At 41.5% G+C, this 21,819-nt stretch overlaps 2 protein-coding genes across 2 annotated transcripts in view; one reads left to right on the plus strand and one right to left on the minus strand.

The window, feature by feature from the left end:
- The window catches only part of cdh23 (cadherin-related 23), a 215,694-nt gene that overhangs the window by 51,536 nt on the left and 142,339 nt on the right, over positions 1–21,819 (minus strand). Inside the window, exons 22-37 of the mRNA XM_061836939.1 lie at positions 19,862–20,051; positions 19,496–19,641; positions 16,846–17,065; positions 16,335–16,487; positions 16,065–16,178; positions 12,798–12,946; positions 9,363–9,423; positions 5,924–6,072; positions 5,619–5,754; positions 3,888–4,276; positions 3,706–3,807; positions 3,216–3,218; positions 2,961–3,110; positions 2,657–2,785; positions 1,860–1,988; positions 1,509–1,736 (exon numbers count right to left, since the gene is read on the minus strand). Coding sequence (XP_061692923.1) covers positions 1,509–1,736; positions 1,860–1,988; positions 2,657–2,785; positions 2,961–3,110; positions 3,216–3,218; positions 3,706–3,807; positions 3,888–4,276; positions 5,619–5,754; positions 5,924–6,072; positions 9,363–9,423; positions 12,798–12,946; positions 16,065–16,178; positions 16,335–16,487; positions 16,846–17,065; positions 19,496–19,641; positions 19,862–20,051 — 2,448 coding nt within the window. The remainder of the gene's footprint in view (positions 1–1,508; positions 1,737–1,859; positions 1,989–2,656; positions 2,786–2,960; positions 3,111–3,215; positions 3,219–3,705; positions 3,808–3,887; positions 4,277–5,618; positions 5,755–5,923; positions 6,073–9,362; positions 9,424–12,797; positions 12,947–16,064; positions 16,179–16,334; positions 16,488–16,845; positions 17,066–19,495; positions 19,642–19,861; positions 20,052–21,819) is intronic.
- Positions 10,517–12,654, plus strand: LOC133509675 (uncharacterized protein C10orf105-like). Its single transcript, XM_061836941.1, has 2 exons — positions 10,517–10,647; positions 11,685–12,654. The coding sequence occupies exon 2, from the start codon at positions 11,697–11,699 to the stop codon at positions 12,180–12,182; it is 486 nt and encodes a 161-aa protein (XP_061692925.1). The 5' UTR covers positions 10,517–10,647; positions 11,685–11,696; the 3' UTR covers positions 12,183–12,654.

Here is a 21,819-nt window from a genome sequence, read left to right on the forward strand (position 1 = left end):
GCTTCTCACCCTTTCCCCTCCACCTTTTTCATTCATGCACATAGGAGTATACTGTGTTTTACATATGCTAATCTTCATTCTTCTTTCCGGTGCATGCTTCCATGTCCCTAACTGTTCCTCAACTTGCTCCCTCCTCTCACTACAAATGACAGTGTAATCTGTGACCATTATGGTCCACGGGGATTCCAATCTAACCTCATCCGTCAGCCTATTCATCACCATTGCTAACAGACAGGGGCTCGGGGCCAATCCCTGAGGCAGTCACACCTCCACCTAAAATTCCTCTCTCACACCTACAACACAGCTCTCCACTGTTCTGCTGCCTCATACATGTCATCTGTTACGCTAGCATCTCTACTAATCCAGACTTTTGTATGCAGTTACCACAGTTCCTCTCTGGGTACTCAGTCATAGGCTTTATCTAGACTGTATTACAAAGACAATATAGCTCCTTCTGAGCTTCGCTGTACTTTTCCACTAGCGTCCTCAAGGCAAATAATGCATCTATGGTACTTTTTCGAGGCATGAAACCATACTGTTGCTCGCAGATACTTCTGTCCTGATTCTAGTCTCCATTGCTTTTCCCCATAACTTCATTGTGTGCCTCATCAACTTTATTCCTTTGTAGTTCCCACAGCTCTGCACATCACCCTTAAAAATGGGCACCAGCACACTTTCACTCCATTCCTCAGGCATCTCACCTGTTAAACACCCACCTCTCTTAGATGCTTCCATGGCCCCACAGGTATGCCACCCTAACCTGCTGCACAGCCTTCCTATCGCTATTCTTCTGACTGGCCAACACGTGTTGATCCTTTTCGCCTTCTTTAGTGTCGCACCTGCCATACATGTTGTAAACTATCCTGTGCTTTTTATTTGGCCTTCTTGTTCTTCGCTAACCTCCTCACTTGTATGATTCCGTGTACTTTGAAGTTTTACTACCAAGTCTCTTTCTCTCCTGACAGAAAAATGGCAGAAAGGCACCACCCCTAATTTCAGCACGACTCAGGAATGGTGATGCTGTTGAAGGTGATGGTCAAGTGTCATGTTGATGACTGAGTAGAAGTGTTGGTTATTGGCTGTAATGTAATGTTTACCATCATTAGCTTTGGTTTTTTTATTCATTTTTTTTTCCAGCTTGCAGTAACCATGTCTCAGTCCCAAAATTGCAATTGATTTAATTGGACATGTGTAAATGTAAAAACACTGCATTGTCTTTACACAATGCATGGAACTTGGCAACTTGAAAAGTTGAAATGATTGTGCAGTTTCCCACTCACTCCAGATACCCAACTTTTAGCATTGCAGTAATTAAAAAGTCAGTTTCCAGTCTTCTAAAGGTTTTATGACGGCACCAGTTTGGACTGTGAAAGGAATTATTGAAAATCATTGATTTCATATGAAAATTTGGTTTTGAAAATCAACAAAATTCAACTTGGTTCATTCCAGTCAAACACCAAGGTGCCATTGCATTTCTGTATGTCACTACACGTGCTTATTATTCTTACCGACAGAGGGGGTGTGCCGTCATCCTCCACAGTTACAATAAGTCTGTACTCCTGTTGACGTTCTCGATCAGGAGGGGCGGGCCGTGTCACCATCTCTCCTGTCATGCGGTCCATGCGGAAGGTTAGGTCTTGGTTTCCGGCGGTGATGTAATAGAACAGCATGGCGTTAGGACCCGTGTCCCAGTCAGTAGCCATCACGCGCAGGACTGAAGTGCCTCCTCCAACATTCTACATTTGAAAAGATGAAATAACCCATTTCAAATGCCACTGACAAAAGTCCAAATTAAGTCGGAAACATTTGACTCGAAAAGTGTAAGTGAGAAGAATATGCCCTCAGTGTTTCTATCCCACCTCGCTTATGCTGACATTGTAGCCTCTCGGACTCTCAACAATAGGTGCGTTGTCATTGACATCTAGGATGTTGATGGTGAGGGAGTGGTCTGTGTGGCGGGGGGGTGACCCATTGTCTACGGCACGCACCTACAACGGCATACACATGCATCTGAGTCTGAATCAAAATGCATTCGTACATACTGAACAATCTTCAGGTCTGTTAACTCTGTTGGTTTTATGATAAAAATATTTTAAAGTAGACTACTTTGACTTACAAGTTTATTTAGTTCCATTAGCACATTTGTCACTCAAAAATTGTATCTATCAACTTTACTCAATGAAGTAAATTAAAATGCATACTATTAGTAGATAAATACAGTATATGACTGAGTATTGCATTTGAAGGTGTTTGCACGTATGTATTCAAACATCAGTTGCTTCAACATTTATAATTACTGCTATATGTATGCTAGATTCACTAAGCTAGCTGACTTTGCTGTGACAAAGTTCTGTGGCTTGGTTAAATACACAACAAACACTTATCATCGTTTTAGTTTTAATCTTACAGTAACTTTAACTTGAAGTGGCAATAAACAACTCAAAGCAAGCATACTTGGAACCTTTTTTGAGTCCATGAAGAATAGATCATAGATGGGGAAAAACAGGTCACTTGTAAAAACAAATTTCTGCCTTCAATGTAAAAATAAAATAAAATCAAATCAACTGAGCAATGGCTGGCAACTTGGAAGTCAAAGTATCACCGTAATGTATCTTTTGCAGCTAATGATATCATAAATCTACTTAAGTGTTTTAACCTTGAGCAGGTAGCGGTCCACAGACTCTCTGTCCAGAGCAGCATTGACATAGACCTCCCCATGAGTGTGGTTCACTGTCTTGATCTTAAATACATCTTCCATATTACCCGCGACTAAAGTAAAGTTGACCTAAGATGACATGAGGAGTAATAAAGAAGGAGACAAATAGAAGGGGCGAGAGACAAATGATTGAAAATGTCCCTCAGTTCATCTTGTTGGTGTAGTTGCACAGTCAGAGCGTGTTATGAAACTACAATCAGTAAGCTTCAAGTGGCTCACAACGCTTCTCTGGCCTTGCTCTTACCAGTCCGTTCAATCCTGCATCTCGATCTCTTCCCAGAACTACAGCCACTTTCTTCCCCATGGGGGTGTTTTCCAGAATGTCCACTGAGGTATCAGATGTGATGTCAAACTCTGGACTGTTGTCATTCTCATCAAGTATGGTGATAGACACCTGTCAAGACACAAAGTCAGACGTCATGGCTTTTGATACTAAATTATAAACTTGAGAAAAATATAAGTAAACGTGCTAATGCTGCAGATGACCACAAGATCTTACCTTCTGTTATTCCAATGAGAGATGCAACGAAAAAAGTCATTACGTTTTTCACAGCAGTTCATTATATATCTGATTTCTTTTAACCATTCATTATCTAGACAAAAACATTATAACACAAGGCACTTGCATCGAGAAGAAATTAAAATGTGAGAGAGCACAGATTTGTCAGATTTTTAACAGCTTCCACTTTTTTGAGTGAGTGCCTGCTTAATAGTTTCTGTTGTGTTAGCATTGATAGTAAGGCTGGTTTATCCAAACAAAACTCATTCAACAACGGCTTGACTCCATCGAAGCAGTCATGCCAGAAAAGAAATGGACCCTTCCCAAGCTCTTCCAAAAATGTTGGATGAGCGTTGCTCTTTGAACTAAAGAGGTGTAGCTTAACATCTTGTTTGTATGAATTCAAGCATTAATCAAAACACCTTAACATGCTTCTCAATATACAGCAGTGGGAATCAACTCAGGAAAAAAAAAACTGGAACATCCGTACCACAGTTGAATCTTTTTTTGGTCCTCCATCATCAGCTACGACAGTCAGTGTGTACACGTCTCCCTTCTCTCTGTCCAGTAAGCCTGTAACTGTGATCCGGCCCTGAAACATCATCATAATGTATGTCAACCTTCAACCAAACTCTAACCAAGGCAAAGAAAAAAGACCAACATTGTCCTTACCGTGACGCTATCTATCTTGAAGAGGGCCAGAGCCGCAGGTGATGTGTCAGGATCGAATCTGTAAGTCAGCTGGTTCAAGTTGTCAGCAGACTGGGCCTGCACCTGAACCACCTCGGTCCCCGTGGCAATGTTTTCATGTAGGGACGCCTCATAACCGGCTGAGAAAAAGGCCACCGCCTCATCCAGTTCATTGAGTAAAGTCACATAAACGGTGCAGAAGCCTTGGTGGAAAGGTGGGGACTGGTCAGTTGCTGAGATGTTCATCAGATAGCTGGTCTTTGTTTCATAGTCCAGGTAGTCCACCGTGGTTACCAGGCCTGTGCTGACATCCACTTCAAACTTGCGATCCGAGCCAGACACAAGCGCATAAGCTACTGCTCCCCCATCGCCTGACCAGAAAGAAAAACACTGGTTGGAGGCGGCGGTAATTTCTTTCAGCTCTCTTTTTCAAGATGGTCTTTCCTGGCCATCATTAGAAGCTAACAATGCATAGTCGCCTGTGGACTTCATTTGAAATCACAATGGGAACATGTTTAGCTGCACCATCCTGGTACTTTGTATTAAGGGAGTTTGGTTAATAGGATGGAATTGACCAAATAGTAAGTTTGAAAATGGGTAGAATTGTCCAGAAATCATCTTGAAGACTGTATAAGTGTTGGAGACTTTCCATTTAAGGTGAACAGAAGAGAATACTTCTATTCTTTCATATCTTTTCTGAGGACCATCATCACCATCTATGTCAGTTCCTCAAATCTGACTCACTTTTATTTGTGGTAGCCACTATATTATTTTAGGAATGAAACTTTCATGCAATTGATCGAATGGATTTCATGCAGCAATATAAAACGACATAAAAATACATCAAACTTACTTTACTGGAGGTTGACAGTTGTGTTGAAGAATGCGGATTGCATGCAGGGGCTGTGCCCTCAGTAAGTGTGACGCACAGTCAATGACAGTACTGTATTTCAGTGAAAGGTAACTCAAATGCTGCTCGTGAGAGACCGATTTGCAATGCAAGATGATTTGTCTCTTTTAAAGATGAACCGGCAGTTTTTCCACCTCTCCAGTTTATTTGTATTAATTTCATATTCCTGTTCATTTCCATGAGAAATTGTGGATTGAAAAGTTCCTGTTCAAATCACTATATTACCGCTCAAAACACTAAAACTGGACTACGCTAGACTAGAATACTGTATTATTAGTAGCATTTTACAATCGTCTGTCCTGTGATACAAATAACCACAAAGAGTATTTACCATCAAATAAAAAAGCCCTTGTGTTATAATGCCGCTGACACCACCTTGCCTACTCATTGTAGTGGTTCAAGTGTCAACACGATCCACCAAATGTCAGTTTACTTAACAACAAATGCATCACAGACATACATTGGAAAAGGGGAATTGAACAGGGGAAAATTTGTGTCAAATGTCAGAATAAATTTTGTGGATTTGTCATTTGATCACCTTTGTAAGTAAAGCATATCTAAAATAAAATCAATAAAAACATACTTGCTAGAAATCAGAATAAATATGAAAGCGCAAAAGAAAAGACCCCCCACCCCACACACACAAATTTTGTGGATGACATTTTGCACCCTACAGGGAAAATTTTATATATATATATATATATATATTTTTTTTTTTTTTACCAAAGCAGTATAAAACTAATAAAGTCAAGTTATAAAAGCAATTAACGGCAGTTTCTTCACTCATTTCCCACTGAACTCACCCGTGTCAGGGTCTGTGGCACGAACCACTATCACCGATGTGCCAACACCAGCAGTCTCTCGAAGGCCAAGGCGGTTGTACTGTTGCTGGGTAAATACGGGGACCTCGTCGTTGCTGTCGTCCACATACACAATCACCTAAGTGAGTGTAGGCAAATAAAAGATATGCTAATTCATCTAAAAAAAAATGAAACCTCATCAACATTTCAGTTCTGCAAACTTTGTGAAACTAATTCCATGCAACAAGTGTCCAAGTGTCAAAGGTTGAAGCACAAGCACCCCTCTGACACATTTTTCGTATGCTCACCCTCACAGAGCTCCTCATGCTTCCCTCATCACTGTTGTAGGCTTCCACCTCTAACAGATGAGAGCTGCTTGTCTCCCTGTCCAAAGCACGGAGGCCTCTGGTCAGCAGCCCCGTTTGTTTGTCAATGCTGAACAGGTTGTGACTGTTACCTGAATTAAAACACACACACACACACACACACACACACACACACACACACATAAATGCACGCACACACGTACAATCGTTTCAGCAAAAGCATTAAACAGAGTGAATAATTTCCCCCTATCATAAGAAACTTGGGTGAGTCACTTTCACTTGTTTGAAATGGAAATGTGATGAAAATTTGAATTTGTGAAAATAATCTTAGCTGTGGATTTCAACAAAGATTCTGGAATAAGATGCGATGGACATCATCTCTTGCAGTTTTCCCTGACCTTTATTGAGCCAAAGCAGCCTTTTTCTTGTGAAACCACCAAACAAAGCTGTCCCAAAAAATATGAATACTGAAATCATGATGATGTAGTAATTGCCTCACAAATTGACCAAGTGTAAAATCTGTTTTATTGAACACAAAGCTGATATAACGGCATGAAGGCCTGATCTACATATTTTGTTGTATGCATGGCAACTGGTTTATTGTACATGCTGCCATCTAAAGTAAGGGTGTTTTTTTTTCAATTAAATTTTGTTTGAACATGGACAATATTAAAGTACAATATTTTCAAGGATAAACCACACAGGTGTCACTAGGGATCGCAAAAAACCGCTTACTTTCATAACCGGTTTCAACCGAACAGCTGTAGCAAAAAAACGATTAACCGGTTTTAAAACCGGTACCATTGTGGTGTTTACATAACTGACCCCTCCGTAGAAATTGCGTCATCCGCGTCGCTGACCGATCAGAGGCCAGATATCTTCATAAACCACCCCTCTTGTTGGCGTCCGCTATTACCTCAGACAACATTGCATGGTCCAGTATAGCTTTTGTTAGCGTTTTATCACGTATTTGGGTTCCTTAACAATAGATATGGTTAAGAGGTGTAGTCACGGACTTTGTAATAGTGACGACAGGTATCCTGAAAGGCTAGTTGGTGGAGTTGAATTCGTACCCTTTCCAAAACCGAAGACCCAGTACGAAAAATGTCTTCGATGGATCAAACTTTGTGGAAGATGGCATGATCAACTGAATCCATCTAAAATCAACCGGAACAGATATGTTTGCACGAAGGTAAGCCCTATATTTGATTTTCAATACATGTCTCATATAAATGAATTAGCAGTTCTTCGCTTGCATAACATAGCTACGTGTGAATGATTGACACACTTGATCTGTGTTGAGCGATATTTTGCGATGATCTGACTGCACAAACGTGTCTCTGTTGGCGGCTACCGAGCTAAGCTAAACCGGACTATGTTTGCACGAAGGTATGCCCTATATTTGATTTTCAATACATGTCTCATATAAATGAATTAGCAGTTCTTCGCTTGCATAATATAGCTACGTGTGAATGATTGACACACTTGATCTGTGTTGAGCGATATTTTGCGATGATCTGACTGCACAAACGTGTCCCTTTGTTGCCGGCTAGGGAGCTAAGCTAAACCGGACTAGCGAGTCCTAAAAGCCTTCGACATGCACCGAGACACCAAGACTGAAGGAAGGATGTTTGAGGACACTAAAGTAGTGATTGTCGTACTCGGTTTGGACTTACATAGGTTCGCCACTAATTCAAGAATAATTATTGAGGGGAGCGCGTGACGTTACACAAAGAAAATGAGAGAAACAACTCGTAAATCAAGCCTCGCCTTCTTCTTTTCCTTCATACGGCGGTTCACAAACGGCTATACAGATACACATACAGATTCTGCATACAAGTGTGATATGTAACACGAAAATAGGAAACTGTCAATGACGAATTCGTCTTTGGGTTATAATATATTATATTATGTGACTTCTTGGTCTTCCTCTGACTCCGGAAAGATCTCGCTCTAATATCGATGGTTTCTCCGTCGATATGCATGTAAATACCATTGAAATACCCCTCACTGAAATACTTGAAGCCCTGAAGCTGTCTGCTTTTCAATGATATTTCACTATTCGCTAAGAATGCGAATGAGAAATCAGCTGGTAAATCGGACAATTTCGCTCTAGTCTTTTCTTACTGTGCCGCCATTTTTGCTACTTGTTTGTCTGTGGTTAGCACACGTGGGGTGACGTAACTTCAGGAGGCGTGGTTAAGTGCCCTGTACGGAGGGGTCAATTCACCCGCAGGACCTCGAGTTGGGGTGCGGGGTTCCGCACGGACTGTTTTTGTTGTTGCTCTTCCGGAGTGACGAGTTCACAGAGTTCCCCCCGTTATGCGAGTAGTGTTTTGATGTCTGCCAATAAAACAAGTTTTGTTCCTGTGTCCGACACTCCGCCTCCGACTCCTTTTCTCTGGCGCTACACCATCGATCGTTAATTTACTCTGCGGTAATGGGGTAGTTTGTATATAATACTGACAAACAATGCACTCGTGTAAGTTAAATTTTAATTTTTTTTGTAAAAATGTTTTAATGTTAACATTCTTCTTTCGGACTTTCAGAAAGGGCATGAAAGTATACCGAGCATTTCCTCGATGCCATGTTTGATGTTTCTTTGATTTAACTGAATGTTCTTTTGAGTCCAACTTTACTCTAACAGTGAAACTTGAAAAAAGTGGTAATGATGTTGAAAAAAATAGCGCAATGTGGAGTACCGGAACCGGAAGAAATGATTGGAAATTTTAACCGATTTCGAAAGTCCGATTACTGTTTCGGTTTTAAAAAAACGAAAACCGGTTATAACCGGTTATTTGTAACCGGTTGCGATCCCTCGGTGGCACGGTGGCTCAGCTGTTAAAGCGTTGGCCTCACAGTTCTGAGGACCCTGGTTCAATTCCGGACCCTCCTGTGTGGAGTTTGCATGTTCTCCCCGTGCCTGCGTGGGTTTCCTCCGACATCCCAAAAATATGCAACATTAATTGGACACTCTAAATTGCTCCTTGGTGTGATTGTGAGTGCGGCTGTTTGTCTCCATGTGCCCTGCGATTGGCTGCCAACCAGCTCTGGGTGTAGCCTGACTCCTGCCCGCTGACTGCTGGTATAGGCTCCAGCACTCCCGGCAACCCTCATGAGGATAAGCAGCAAAGAAAAGTGACGGATGGATGGATAAAACACACATGCAAAATATTCGGTAGTTTAATTTTTTTTTTAACGAACCAACACAAACATTAGTAATAAGTTGGCTGCTCTGATCATCACTGTTATGTACATCACTGTCACTGAAAGATGAGCAAATATATACTTTTAATCAATGACAATAATTTGTGTGTACATCAAGTGAAAGTGATATTTCATGACACCCTGGTTGAGAATCACTGCATTAGCGCGGTGAGGGAAGACATGAAAGCCAGACAGGAGAAATGAACATATATACCGGTGAGGATTCTGTAGAGGACCAGGCCATTCTCCCCTTGGTCTGCATCTGTCGCTTGAACCTAAACAAGCGCACAGGAAAAAGAAATGCCAATAAAATAATGTTGAAACAAATCCAAATGCAGTATACCCACATTTCTCTGAAAATCAATAAAAAAAGTGTACCTGTACTGTGTGTGTGTGTGTGATGACCTGGCTCATTTGTACAAGTGCATTTCATTTTTTAGATGTATTATTATTTTTTTGCTCATCCAAGCATTTTTGCAGATATTTGACGTTGTCTTGGCCCTTTTGTGTACAACCACTGGCAGCCAGCGCATCTGGCGGCCACAACATCATCGCCCCACACAGCACGACATCGAGAAAGCATCTCTCAGTCTCTGTGTCGCAGGCAGATGACCAGAAGCAGCGAGGAGCCGCGCACCGGCAGCGTGGCTCCATGGAGCGTACGCTGATAAAAAGTGGTGCACGCTTAAATAGACCACGCAACGGGACTGACTTCTGACTCTAGAGACCCCTGGCACCGGATGAGGCCGACTTCGTGGCTCGCTGTGCTCCTCTGTGGATGTGTCAAAACCTACAACCCCGCGCACAAAGTGCATATTACATTGTATTACGACACAGTCAAGGACATTTGCTCAGGTATGCGTGCGTGTGCGCACCCACACACGCACTAAAACTTTGTAGGTCTCTCGCAATATCTCGCTTGCTCTGGGTGCCATTCTTTGCTCTCTCGATCTCCCTCTCTCACTAGCACAGTGAAGAGGGGCCCAACTTCAGTCTCATTAGCTTTATAAAGAGAAGTGGAGAAGAGAGGCAAAAGAGGAGGAAAGGGGAGGGGTAGAAAGGAGAAAAGAAAGAGTCCGGGGGTTTAGATTGGTGAGTGATAAATAGGGTATTACACAGTGGACTGCACCACTTAGGCCATAAAAAGGGGTGCAGAAACCTGGGAAGTATTTTGACGAGCCACATGTTGTAAGGGTAAACTAAACGCAGTTGTCGTGAGTGAGCAAACTGTGGTCAGTCACTGTCTCAGCATGCCTTAGCTGGAGGTAGTGTACTCACTTTGCTGGGAAACAAACAATTGTGACATGTTTACACTTTGACGCGGTTACCCATGTTTCCCTCCCTTTTCCTCACTGGTCCCCACCTCAACCACCCCAAGCCAGTATTTCCCCTCCTGTCTATGGGAAAGGAACAGTTTTAGGGGGGAAAAACAAGTGTGTGGAGCCAAGGAACAGGTCTGACCTCAGTTACAGGAACTGGTGCTATTCTAAAGTGGGGCTGTAAGTAGTACATATTTTCACAGTTGTAGATATTTTTATATAGTGTATATAATCAATTGGGTTAAGAAAAATGTTGCAATTTATACAATTGTAAAATACATTTGTTGTTTTGAGAGCGTGAGAACTTAGGCAGACAGATATTGTCGCCAGTGGTAGCTAAATAGGTAGAGGGATGGATAAAAAAATAAATACATGGCAAAATGAAGATGCACTGTATATGGACAGACTGACAGACAAACAGAGATATACAGTAGATAGAGAGAGAAAAAACATGGTATAAATAGAGCAATTAAGAAACTTAAGAATGATTGCATGCCTGAGCAAATTCGCTATTAAAAAAAAAAAAAAAAAAATCAATTGCCCAGTTCCTGAAATGGACGTGGAGCATGCCAACAACTTTGTATACTACTGTGTGTGCATAAAAAATAAAGCAACCGTTTAAGTTGCAGACACATGAAGAGACTTTGTATTTTTTTTTTTTTTAAACAAGCCTCTTGCTCCAGTGGCCAATCTCACAGCTTTGCTGGCATTTAGTCTTGAAAACAATTTCACATCCCAATGTGTTTCCGTTAAACCGATAAGCTACGCTTTGCCGCCGCTGCATTACGGAAGATGACATTTACAAATGTTACAATGCTAAAGATGGGGTTGCGGAGAAACAAAGGGGGATAATTGGAGACCTCGGCAGAAGAGGTGGATGCCTTGTATTTTACAAGGGCGTTTTTAGTAAACCCAATTTGTTTTGCATTGACGGAATCCCGTCAAGCTCGGACTGTTTTCTAACCTTGATGTAATAGCCACATAATTGCTGCAAAGGCCAAGCATTGCATATCTATGCGAGCTTTAGTCATGTATTTGAGCATGTGTGTGCGCATCTGTTGGAGAGCCCTTGAGTGAAGGATCCCAATGACATCAAAACACACCCCGAAATAAACTAACTCATCAGCAAAACGTTGCATAGCAAAGAGAGCTGACAGCATATTCCAAAACATTTTAACACAGAAGTTGAAAATCTCTCTGTGCTTTTTTTTAACCAGGTCAACGCCAACATGAACACCAGTGATCTGGAAACCACCTTTACCTTTGACTTCACCACAGAACACGCACAGTTCAATGCGTCAACAGCTACGATTCCCCCCACCACCTCCTCCTATACTTTAGACAGCCATGACCCAGAATTCACCATTCTGGTGGTGCTGGGCTTGTCACTGCTGCTGGCAGTGTTGGCGATCTTCCTGGCTGTGTGTCGGCGCTCTGAGCAAGACGAGGAATGCGAGGCGAGCTGTGGCTCAGGACGGACTCTGAAACGCGGACAAAGCCAGTCCAGTGAACCGCAACTCAAAGTGTGGAAAAGGCTGGGCTCCTACCGGCGCTCGTACAATTTGTCCTTCAGAAGACCGCCTCATCGGAGGCCGCACGAGCATAGGAACACACGTGCTTCCCATTGTCCAGGCACGCAGATGAAACAGCCAGGAGTCCTCACGGAGCCCCACCTCACTACACCTTGTCTGTATGACTATGTCACTGAGATCTAGTTAAAAAAATAGCCAAGGACTGAAATTGCAAGTCACTAAAACCAGCCACAAGCAACAACCCAGTCTACTTTTACTTTCCAAATGTTTTCAGATGTACAGCTTACAGCATTATTCATCGATGGAAATACTTTTCAAAGCATTTTTATGCACATATTGGTAGTTTTATAAAGAGTGCAAAGAAGAATCTGCTCGACTGTTTATATAATACTCCTAACAAGCATTTCAAGTACCATTACAACAAGATTACTTTTTGTACTTCAAATGTAATTTGCACATTTTAACCACCCATCAGCTGTAAAATTTAAAATGCTACTATCTTATTTTGGCTCTCCCTTAAAGATGAGGATTATTCCTTTGCATCGCAGAGCTCTAATAGTTGTGATGGAATTCAATATGTCCATCTGCTCTTCTGATGTAATTAGGTCAAAAACATTTCTAATTCCACTTGAAATATACTGTACAGTAATAGAGGACCGACACTGAAGGGAAAAATGCAACTCCAAACCAGTGGTTTTTATTTTTTATTTTTTTGGTGTGTGTTCGGAAGTGTTACACTGGACAATAAAGAAACCTTTTTCTGTCCGTCTGACTCCGGGCGTCGGAGTGTGTTTTTACCTGAAGGATGCTGGCTCCCTTCGGTACCGTCTCCACTATGCTGGTCTCGTAGCTGTTTTGGAGGAAGATGGGTCTGTTGTCATTGACATCTCGAACTTCAACAAACACAGTGGCTGTGCCTGTCCTCCTGCTGCCCGCGGGACCATTATCTGTGAGTCCAGAGAGAACCATTTACAGAAATCGTCTACGTCCGATAGTCACATCATCATACGTACAGTATGCAGCAAATGCACAACATTAAGTCGGATCCAATGTACAGAAATTAAATGAAATGAAGATTTTTCAAAGAAAATGCTGTCAGAGAGGAATCATACTGTATGTGCCTTGCTGTTTTTGATTTTTTTTGGTTTGAGAATCATTCAGTAATATGTACTGAATCAATTTCCATCAACATAGTGAAGGAGTGACATTTAAAAAAAAAATGAAATCAATTAAATTAAAATGCTGATTGGCTACCACAGATGTGCCTCAAAAAATAGAACCTGGATAAAAATCCGGCTTTGCCTGTGTGGAGTTTGGATGTTCTCTCAGTGACTGCGTGGGTTTTATCTGGGTACTCCGGTTTCCTCCCACATCCCAAAACTTGCATGGTAGGTTAAATGAAAACTCTGAATTGCTGTAGGTGTAAATGTGAGTGTGAATGGTTGTTTATTTATGTGTGCATTACAACTGGCAGGCAACTGGTTCAGGGTGTACCCGTCCTTTTGCCCAAAGATAGTTGAGTGGGCTCCAGCATGCACACAACCCTTATGAAGAGAAGCTGTGTGGAAAATGTATGACTGGATGGATGCAGTCTCAAATTAAAATGTGTATTCGTTGCTTTTTTTCTCCAAATTTTGTTGACTTTGGGCAATTCAGTGAGTATTCTTCTGCTAGACATTAATTATGTTTGTATTTTGAATATTTTTACATTCTAACTACTGTGACCAAGATGAATTATAATTTCTTCCAGTGTGCATATGTACTTTCATGAAAGTTAATTTTTTTGCACATTTTACACTTGAGACTATGGGAGTTTCGGGATGCACATGTCATGGAAACAATGAGTCCCATCCCTTGAACAATGAGACCCTACAATTTGGAATACAGATTCAGCAATCATCCACTCCTTCCTTCCTTCACAGTTTTATTGCTGCTGTCACTCTATCATTTATCCATCCATCCATCCATCCATCCATCCATCCATCCATCCATCCATCCATCCATCCATCCATCCATCCATCCATCCATCCATCCATCCATCCATCCATCCATCCATCCATCCATCCATCCATCCATCCATCCATCCATCCATCCATTTTCCTAGCCACTTATCCTCACAAGGGTCACGGAGTGCTGGAGCCGATCACAGCTATCAACGGGCAGGAGGCGGGGTACACCCCAGACTGGTTGCCAGCCAATTGCAGTGCACATGGAGACAGACAACAGCTGCACTCACAGTCACACCTAGGGGCAATTTAGAGTGTCTAATTAATGTTGCATGTTTTTGGGATGTGGGAGGAAAACGGAGTGCCCGGAGAAAACCCATTCAGGCACGGGGAGAACATGCAAACTCCACACAGGCGGGGGCCGGGATCGAACCCAGGACCTTATAACTATGAGGCCAACACTTTACAGCTGCTCCACTGTGCCGTTGTATAATTTATAAGGTTTGTAAAATATTTTTCTCTTATCTATTGCTCTTACTCTCTGTCATCCGTTTTCTGTACTGCTTATCCACAGTTTGGTCGCAGCCGTGCTGGCGCCTACCCCACCCGACTGGTCAAAACCCTGAAATGGTCGCCAGCCAATTGCAAGTGATGGATGAAACAAACAAGCATTCTCGCTCACCTTCACACTTATGGAAAAGCTAGTCTTCAATTAATCTACCATGCATGTTTTTGGGATGTGGAGGAAAGCCGAATCCCCAAAGAAAACCTACATAGGCACGGGAGAACATGAAACTCCACACAGGTGAGCTGCGATTTGAATTCCCGGTCCTACTTTTTGAAGCCCATCTGCCTCAGAATTGTGTGGCAAATGTACTAAGCAGTCGGTTGAATTCCATGATTGTTTTTATATTAAATAATTTAGTGCATTGTTATGCTCATGATCTCTCAAGGGAAAATTCAGCTCAAGAAGGAGTTAAAACAACACTTCATCATATGTGAACTATTTATTCATGATTTGTCGCTTATTCTGTTCATGGCCTTGGCACTTGTGGTTGAGATTGAGCATCTGACAGCTGACTTTGGGCAAGAGGCTGTGTGCACCCTACCCTGGACTGTCAATTACATTTATACTGATGGGAAATTTAGAGTCCTCAATTAAACGTCACATGCGTGTTATTGGAATGTGGAATGAAGAGGAAGTTGGAGTACCTGTAGAAGAAACATTCTGGCATGTGGAGAATGCCACACAGAAAGGTCTGAGTTGAGATTTTAACCAAGATGCCCAAACTATAGTACATGTCCAACAATGTATTATGAGCTGAAGTAAACATCAATACTTGATAAACAAAGAAAAACTGAGAATGATTCTCTTTGTGATGGCAGAATTTGTAGAGTGTATAAGTCCAGTGGTGAAGAGTCAGGGCCAGCAAGGCCTTCTGCGGTGGCCTAAACAACATCATTGACCTATTACAACCTAAACTTTCATATTAATGCATGACACTGGATTAATTTATTCCAACGTTCTGTTCGCTTCATTTCATTGTGTCCATTGTGTTCAGTATGTGCATGCGGCTGCTGGAATTCTTTATCCAATCACATTTTAGCTGCTATGTGCTGCCATGTCAATCTATTATGCCCTGGGCCTTCAAAATAGTAGTGGTGCCCTAGTAAACTATATGGATCTGTTTCTTTAACCAATCAGATTACCCCCCCCCACCCCTAAAGGTCAAGGTAGTGATTGGCACCAGCTTTTTTTTTTTTAGTACAGTGAATTTATTCAAAATATGTCTATAACCTTCAAAAGTTTAAACAAACAAACCCCAAATATTTCACAACACTGACAGCTCAATACATTCTTTGTGTATCAAGACACTTGAAAAGCAGTATTCTATTTTTTTTCAACTCTTTTAAGTCAGTTGCCCTCTCAGCAGATAAACCCTTCTGACTCAAAGGTTTCCAAAACAGGAAAACCTCATTTCTTTCTCGTCAAACAACAAAGGCGGTTGAGCAAAATTTTGCAATGACTGCAGATGTGCAACTGTCAGTTCTTTTTTCACCACACAAAAAGTATAAAGGAAACTGAGAAAATAATGATAATGATAAAGATGTAACACACCTATAGCTTCTATGATCATTGTGTACGCTGCCTGGGTTTCTCTGTCCAGGCCCACCACAGTCCGCACAACGCCGTCTCGGAAGCCAACACTGAATTTACCATCCTGATTACCACCTACAAACATAAACACGTCAAGAACTTAGCAAAACACACACATTCCCTCCTCAACAGCTGAAACAAGATTTCACACAATAAAGGGAACTTGTCTCGCAGATACTACAGTTAATATGATTGTGAAACCTAAAATCCTCGTGCACTGTGACCGCTAACCTGTGATGAAGTAGCTAAGTTCGGCGTTGAGACCTGCGTCGTTGTCTGAGCAGCTGAGGCGTGTTACAACGTGGTCTCTAGGGACGCTCTCCTTCAGGGACACGTTGTATACGCGAGGGTTGAAGGTGGGTGTCTCGTCATTTACATCCAGAACTGATAGACATGTGTACACAGAAATTAGTAGATTCTGATATGATATAAACAGGAAAATGAAGACAAATGTCACAACGAATGCCGCTATGAGTCACTTTTGAATTGGAACTCTGTCAGTTTCCCTTTGGGTATTTGTCATTCTTCACAGTCTCAGTATAGAATTTTTCAGTCCACCAGCAGGTGGTAGCGTCTCATTCAGTGGAGTCCAAAGAAATGAGACTCTTAAGGAGGCAAAATCCCTGATGACTGTAAGAATTTATTCATAAAATGCTTCAACAGTTTCATTTGTAGGATAATATCAGGAGAGTAAAGGGAAATCAAGTGAAATTCCCATTATCGGACACATTTAGACACTCACCAGTGATAGTGAGAGTTGAAGTGGAAGTGCGAGGGAACTTTCCTGCATCAAATGCTATAATCCTCAAATGGTACTGTCCAATCTGCTCCCGATCAAGCATTGCAGATGAGCTGAGAATGCCAGTGGAAGTGTTCAGGTAAAAGTCCAAGCGAGGCATTCCCATCTGCAATGCCATCGTAATCAAACCATTCTTATCCTGATCAGGGTCCTCAACTTGAACCTAAAGGAAGAAAGAGAAGACAGTCACAGTCAAGACTGGTTCTACTAATGCACACTTGAAGGGGAAGGCAGAAAACGGTGGGTTAGCACATGAGCCTCACAGTTTTGAGGACCTGGGATCCAATCCAGCTTTGGGTGTACGGACTTTCCATCTTCTCCCTGTACCTGAATGGGTTTTCCTCTGGTGCTTCAGTTATCTCCCATATTCCCAAGACATGAACATGTTAGGTTAATCAAAGCCTCTAAATTGCCTGTAGGTGCGAATCATTGTTTATTTATATGTGGCTGCAAGTGGCTTGCCAGTACACAGTGTAGCCCGCCTCTCGCCCAAAGATAGCTGCGATAGACTCCAGCACACCCGCAACCTTAGTGGGGAAAAGCTGTTCGGAAAATGGATGGGATGAATATTATTTATTATCATTATTATATATCCGGCCACTAACTTAGAGATTGCAACACAGCATCTTCACGAGTTGACCTTGTATAAAACGCTAATATTGTAACATACAAATAATGGCTATTGTAAAGAGGACACTTATATACGTGTGATTTTGACTGGTTGAATAACAATACACAAATGAACATGGAACCCCCCCCTCAAAAAAAAAAAACATTAAGGACGCGAATTTTATAGCTTTACTCTTTACCGCACACTCATTAAAACTCATGATTGCACCACTTTCGATTGAGGACTGTAACTTAGTGATCCCAACAGGTTCACAAAAGAATGTCAGACACACAAAACGGACAACATAAACATGCATTGAAAATTAATGAATGTTTAAGGCACTGAAATTATAAAGTATAAGATATTTCTTACAAAACACTAAATGACTGGCCATTTTTAGAGTCTCGCTGCAGACAGGAGATCAACGACGGGGCCAGCACACAGGACACAGGGGAGATTTGATTTTTTTTTTTTTTTTAGGGGGCACGGTGTTTGTGTGAGTGAGCCATGCCCCCTCTTGCCCAAGTTTATACACAATCAGGAAGAGATACCATTGGATAGCGGAGAATCACAGAGAGTTACATTATATGGACACATATATAACCACACATTGCTATTACACATCGAGCTGAATGAAAAATGGAGTGCATTACCTTTTTGCTGACATTTTTGTGAAGAGCTGTTGTCTGAAACTATTTGGTGAACAATGTCAATTTGAAGTGCAATAAAAACTAAATCATCATACTTATTTGCATTCATCATTTGAATTTCCCCATGAAAATCTTGCATGAAGAGCCGCATAAAAAATTATGCTGCGACCAAGTTTGGAATACAGTTTCGACTGGAACGACCAAAGAAATTAATACTGTATATGTTTTTACTTTAAATATATTGCTTCTCTCACAACCAAAATATTTGATGCTGCTTTCAGGGAGCTGTAGTGAAGTTCACCACTGCAAAGTATAATTACAATAAGAACTGTGTCGTTATAAAACTACTAATTTTGGACTATTACAAAGTGATTTTTATTTTCTTATCATCGTGCAAACGTAATCATTTTGTGTCCATTAAGGATGCCTAATCGCAGTGGTGAGCCATCAGGGTCAGCAAAGCCTTCTCTGTTGGTTTAATGTCTATTACAAACACTGACTGATGTTTACAACCCACATTTTAATATCTATTCCATGAAATTGTGTAAACTTATTCCCAGCAACCCAGTTTCTTGATTTCATTGTGTTTTTCTTGTGATTCCCCCCCTTCTTTACTTTTTGGTCAAATCAGAATTCAGCCCCAATCTTTTGCCATGTCAACCATTCACGGATTCACCATTCACAATCTAACCTTTTCCAGCAATGGGACTGTTTCTTATTTCCTTTTTCAAATTCGTCCTCACAGGGTCACAATGCTGGCCCTCGATGACACCAACATTTATTTTGCCATTCTGTGATTAGTTGTTCAGTGCAAAAACTTGTTCCTGCTTCTTTGACAAATAAAACTAACAATTACCCATGTTCTCCTTGTGGCTGCTTGGGTTTTCTCCTGGTACTTTGGTTTCCTCCCACATTCCAAAATCATATTGGTCGCTTCCTTGAAGACTGACTAGTTTCTTGGTGTGAATGTGAATGTGAACTGTTGTTTGTCTAAGTCTGCCCTGTGATTGGCTGACGACCAGTTCAGGCTGTAAATGTCAGGTGGGATAAGTTACACCACAGCCGGGACTCTAGTGGGGATCACAGAATGTGAGTACATTGAATGAATGGATAGATGCTTTTGTCATGGCATTGGACAAATATTGATTCAGAACCACTCCAGATGATGTAGGTGGGCCAGTTGCATTGTATTACCTTTTTGTATAGTATTGATGGTTTTTATTATTCCAAAGTAATAGGGGTGCAATAAAATGTGCATATTAACCAAGGGGTAAGTATCCAGGCCCAAGAATCACATGCACAACTTGTCACTGCACATATGCTGAAATGGCACCTTAAACACTGACGACCCAATGGGGAGTCCCTCTGGTACTTCCGCCACAAATGGAAGGTTGACAAAGGCTGGGTCGTTGTCGTTGAGATCAAGCAGGTTGACAAATACTGTAGCACTCGCTGATGCACGCAGGGAAGGTGCACCACCTACAGAGGGAGACAGAGAAACATATAAAGACGTATTCCATGGTCAAGGCAATTTATTGTCTACTATAAAATGTTTCATGGGCAACATAAAACTTGAGGACTCGGGCTCGAAAATGCACACTAATCACCCAGAATTGAAACCACTCTACTCAGGGTAGTATAAACTAACAGACGCTTGCTTTACCGATTACTTTACGGTTTACAAACTGACACAACTCACGGTCAACGGCAGAGATGACGATGGTCCTCATGAGCATTTTGGCCCTGGGGTCAGAGCTTTCCCTGTCCAAGGTTACCCCACTGGTTCGGATCTTCCCAGTGTTACTGTTTATAGTGTAGAATGGGTTATCTGCGCTGATTCTGTACACCACAGTCCCATTGTCCCCGTTGTCAGGGTCCAGTGCGAGAACCTGGCAGGAGAGCAGCACAGACATGCTCCTTTGAGCGGCCTCCTTGATAAGAGGCATGCTTCACTACGTACGGCTTACCACGAGGGTAATATTGCCTCGGGTTTAATGGCACGTCTCAATAAAAGTGTACTTAACAAGTGGGGATTAATGGGGGAGATGACGGAAACTGACAGATGACAGGAAGGGAGGAATAATAATGTGAGAGCACTGTGTTCCCCACGTCACCTTCAGAGTAGCTCACACTTGCACACCGACTGGCGACTGCTCTCTCACGGTAATAAGAAAAATGGTGAGGTCTCTTTAGGTGATCTCGGTGATGAATGCATCGGAATGGGAGCCCGGCTAAAACATTTGCCGGGATTTAAAGAGCTGATCAATTATTCAATGGTCTGACTAAAAACGCCGGCAAATGGTTAATTGGTCATTAGAGGAACAAAGGTTTTTCAGGTATTCAATTATTAAGGCGACATGGAAAACAGGCAAATTGGAGGCCGATTGATAAGCAACTCCAAAGAAAAGAGGTGAGGAACTGTGCAGCCGGGGTCTGTTGAACTAATCAATTCTGGCCCGAGCACTAAAGCACATTATAAGGTGTTCAACTAATTTAGTAACTAACAGACTGCTATGAGGCAAAATTAAAAAAAGATATCATGTCTATTGATGTACTGTTCATCTTTGAGGAGGCGTACAGATCTCGTTTGTTATTTCTGACTTATTGGTGCCTTTTCCATCCCCATGAAATAGAGTATTTCTCAATGCTCAGGTTCAAATAAATAAAATGCGTGTTTTGGAAACATTTGATGAAAGACAAAAACGGATTTAAAAACAAGCTGTAAACTTTTGACCCAATGTATGTGGTTCCAGGCTGCAAACATATTGCAATTGGCGCACTGCCTCACCTTAACAACTCTAAATGTGAAGAAAGCGCGGGAGAGCAGAAGGCGTTGCAGTATTACTCTTTGTATATGAAGCCAGCCATGTAGGTTGATGATACATTTTGTTTTGTTCATTTCTTGAAAATGTAAATTTTATGAAAGATCATGTTTTCAAACATGCATATTTAACAAAAGTCATTTTTCCAAGAGATAACACATTTTTTTTTATCTGTAAAGAAAAAAATAATTTCCTCCGGAAGTGATGTAAACAGCTTCAAAGGCGTATTTGGTATCAGGAAAAATAAAGACGATCCCACGAGTGAAACGAAGCCAAACACTCAATTCCATTCTCATTTGCTTTTTCTCTAAGCAAAGGAGAAGAGAATAGATTAAAATCTGATTTTGTGAAATTTTATTTCATAGCAATATTGTTCAGCCATATGCTATGGAGAACAAAAGTGGGAGGGAGTGTGAACATTTTAAAAAGTCAGTATTTGTGTTTTCCTTCAGCATTTCTACATTGGTTTCCGTGCAAGACGGGCTCTCGCTTTCGTGCCTCGCAGCTGAATAATTTGCAAAGCGTATGACTGCAGGCTACATTTTAATTAGCAGTCGGACTCCCTTAATTACACTCAGCGACGCCTCTTTAATTAATGAATGATCAGGGCTTAATTTCCAACAGCACAGAGCCAAAGACACCAACAGGACAATGAGAGAGTTCGGTGGCAATATTCAAGCGTTTACTTTGTGATGACCTACACAGTGAACACAATTGGTCCATGTAGCCTCGTCCAGGGTTAGACTGTGCATTCAGATGTATTTTTTTTAACATACACTCTTTCAGTGGTCTCTGTAAAAACCTTACTTGCATTAAATAAAGGACAAACAGATAA

This window comes from Syngnathoides biaculeatus, chromosome 12 (assembly GCF_019802595.1).
Source record: "Syngnathoides biaculeatus isolate LvHL_M chromosome 12, ASM1980259v1, whole genome shotgun sequence".
Classification (NCBI taxonomy): domain Eukaryota; kingdom Metazoa; phylum Chordata; class Actinopteri; order Syngnathiformes; family Syngnathidae; genus Syngnathoides; species Syngnathoides biaculeatus.

Coding starts and splice junctions, on each gene's coding strand:
- LOC133509675 (XM_061836941.1), top strand. CDS start 11,697: ATGAACACCAGTGATCTGGAAACCACCTTTACCTTTGACTTCACCACA.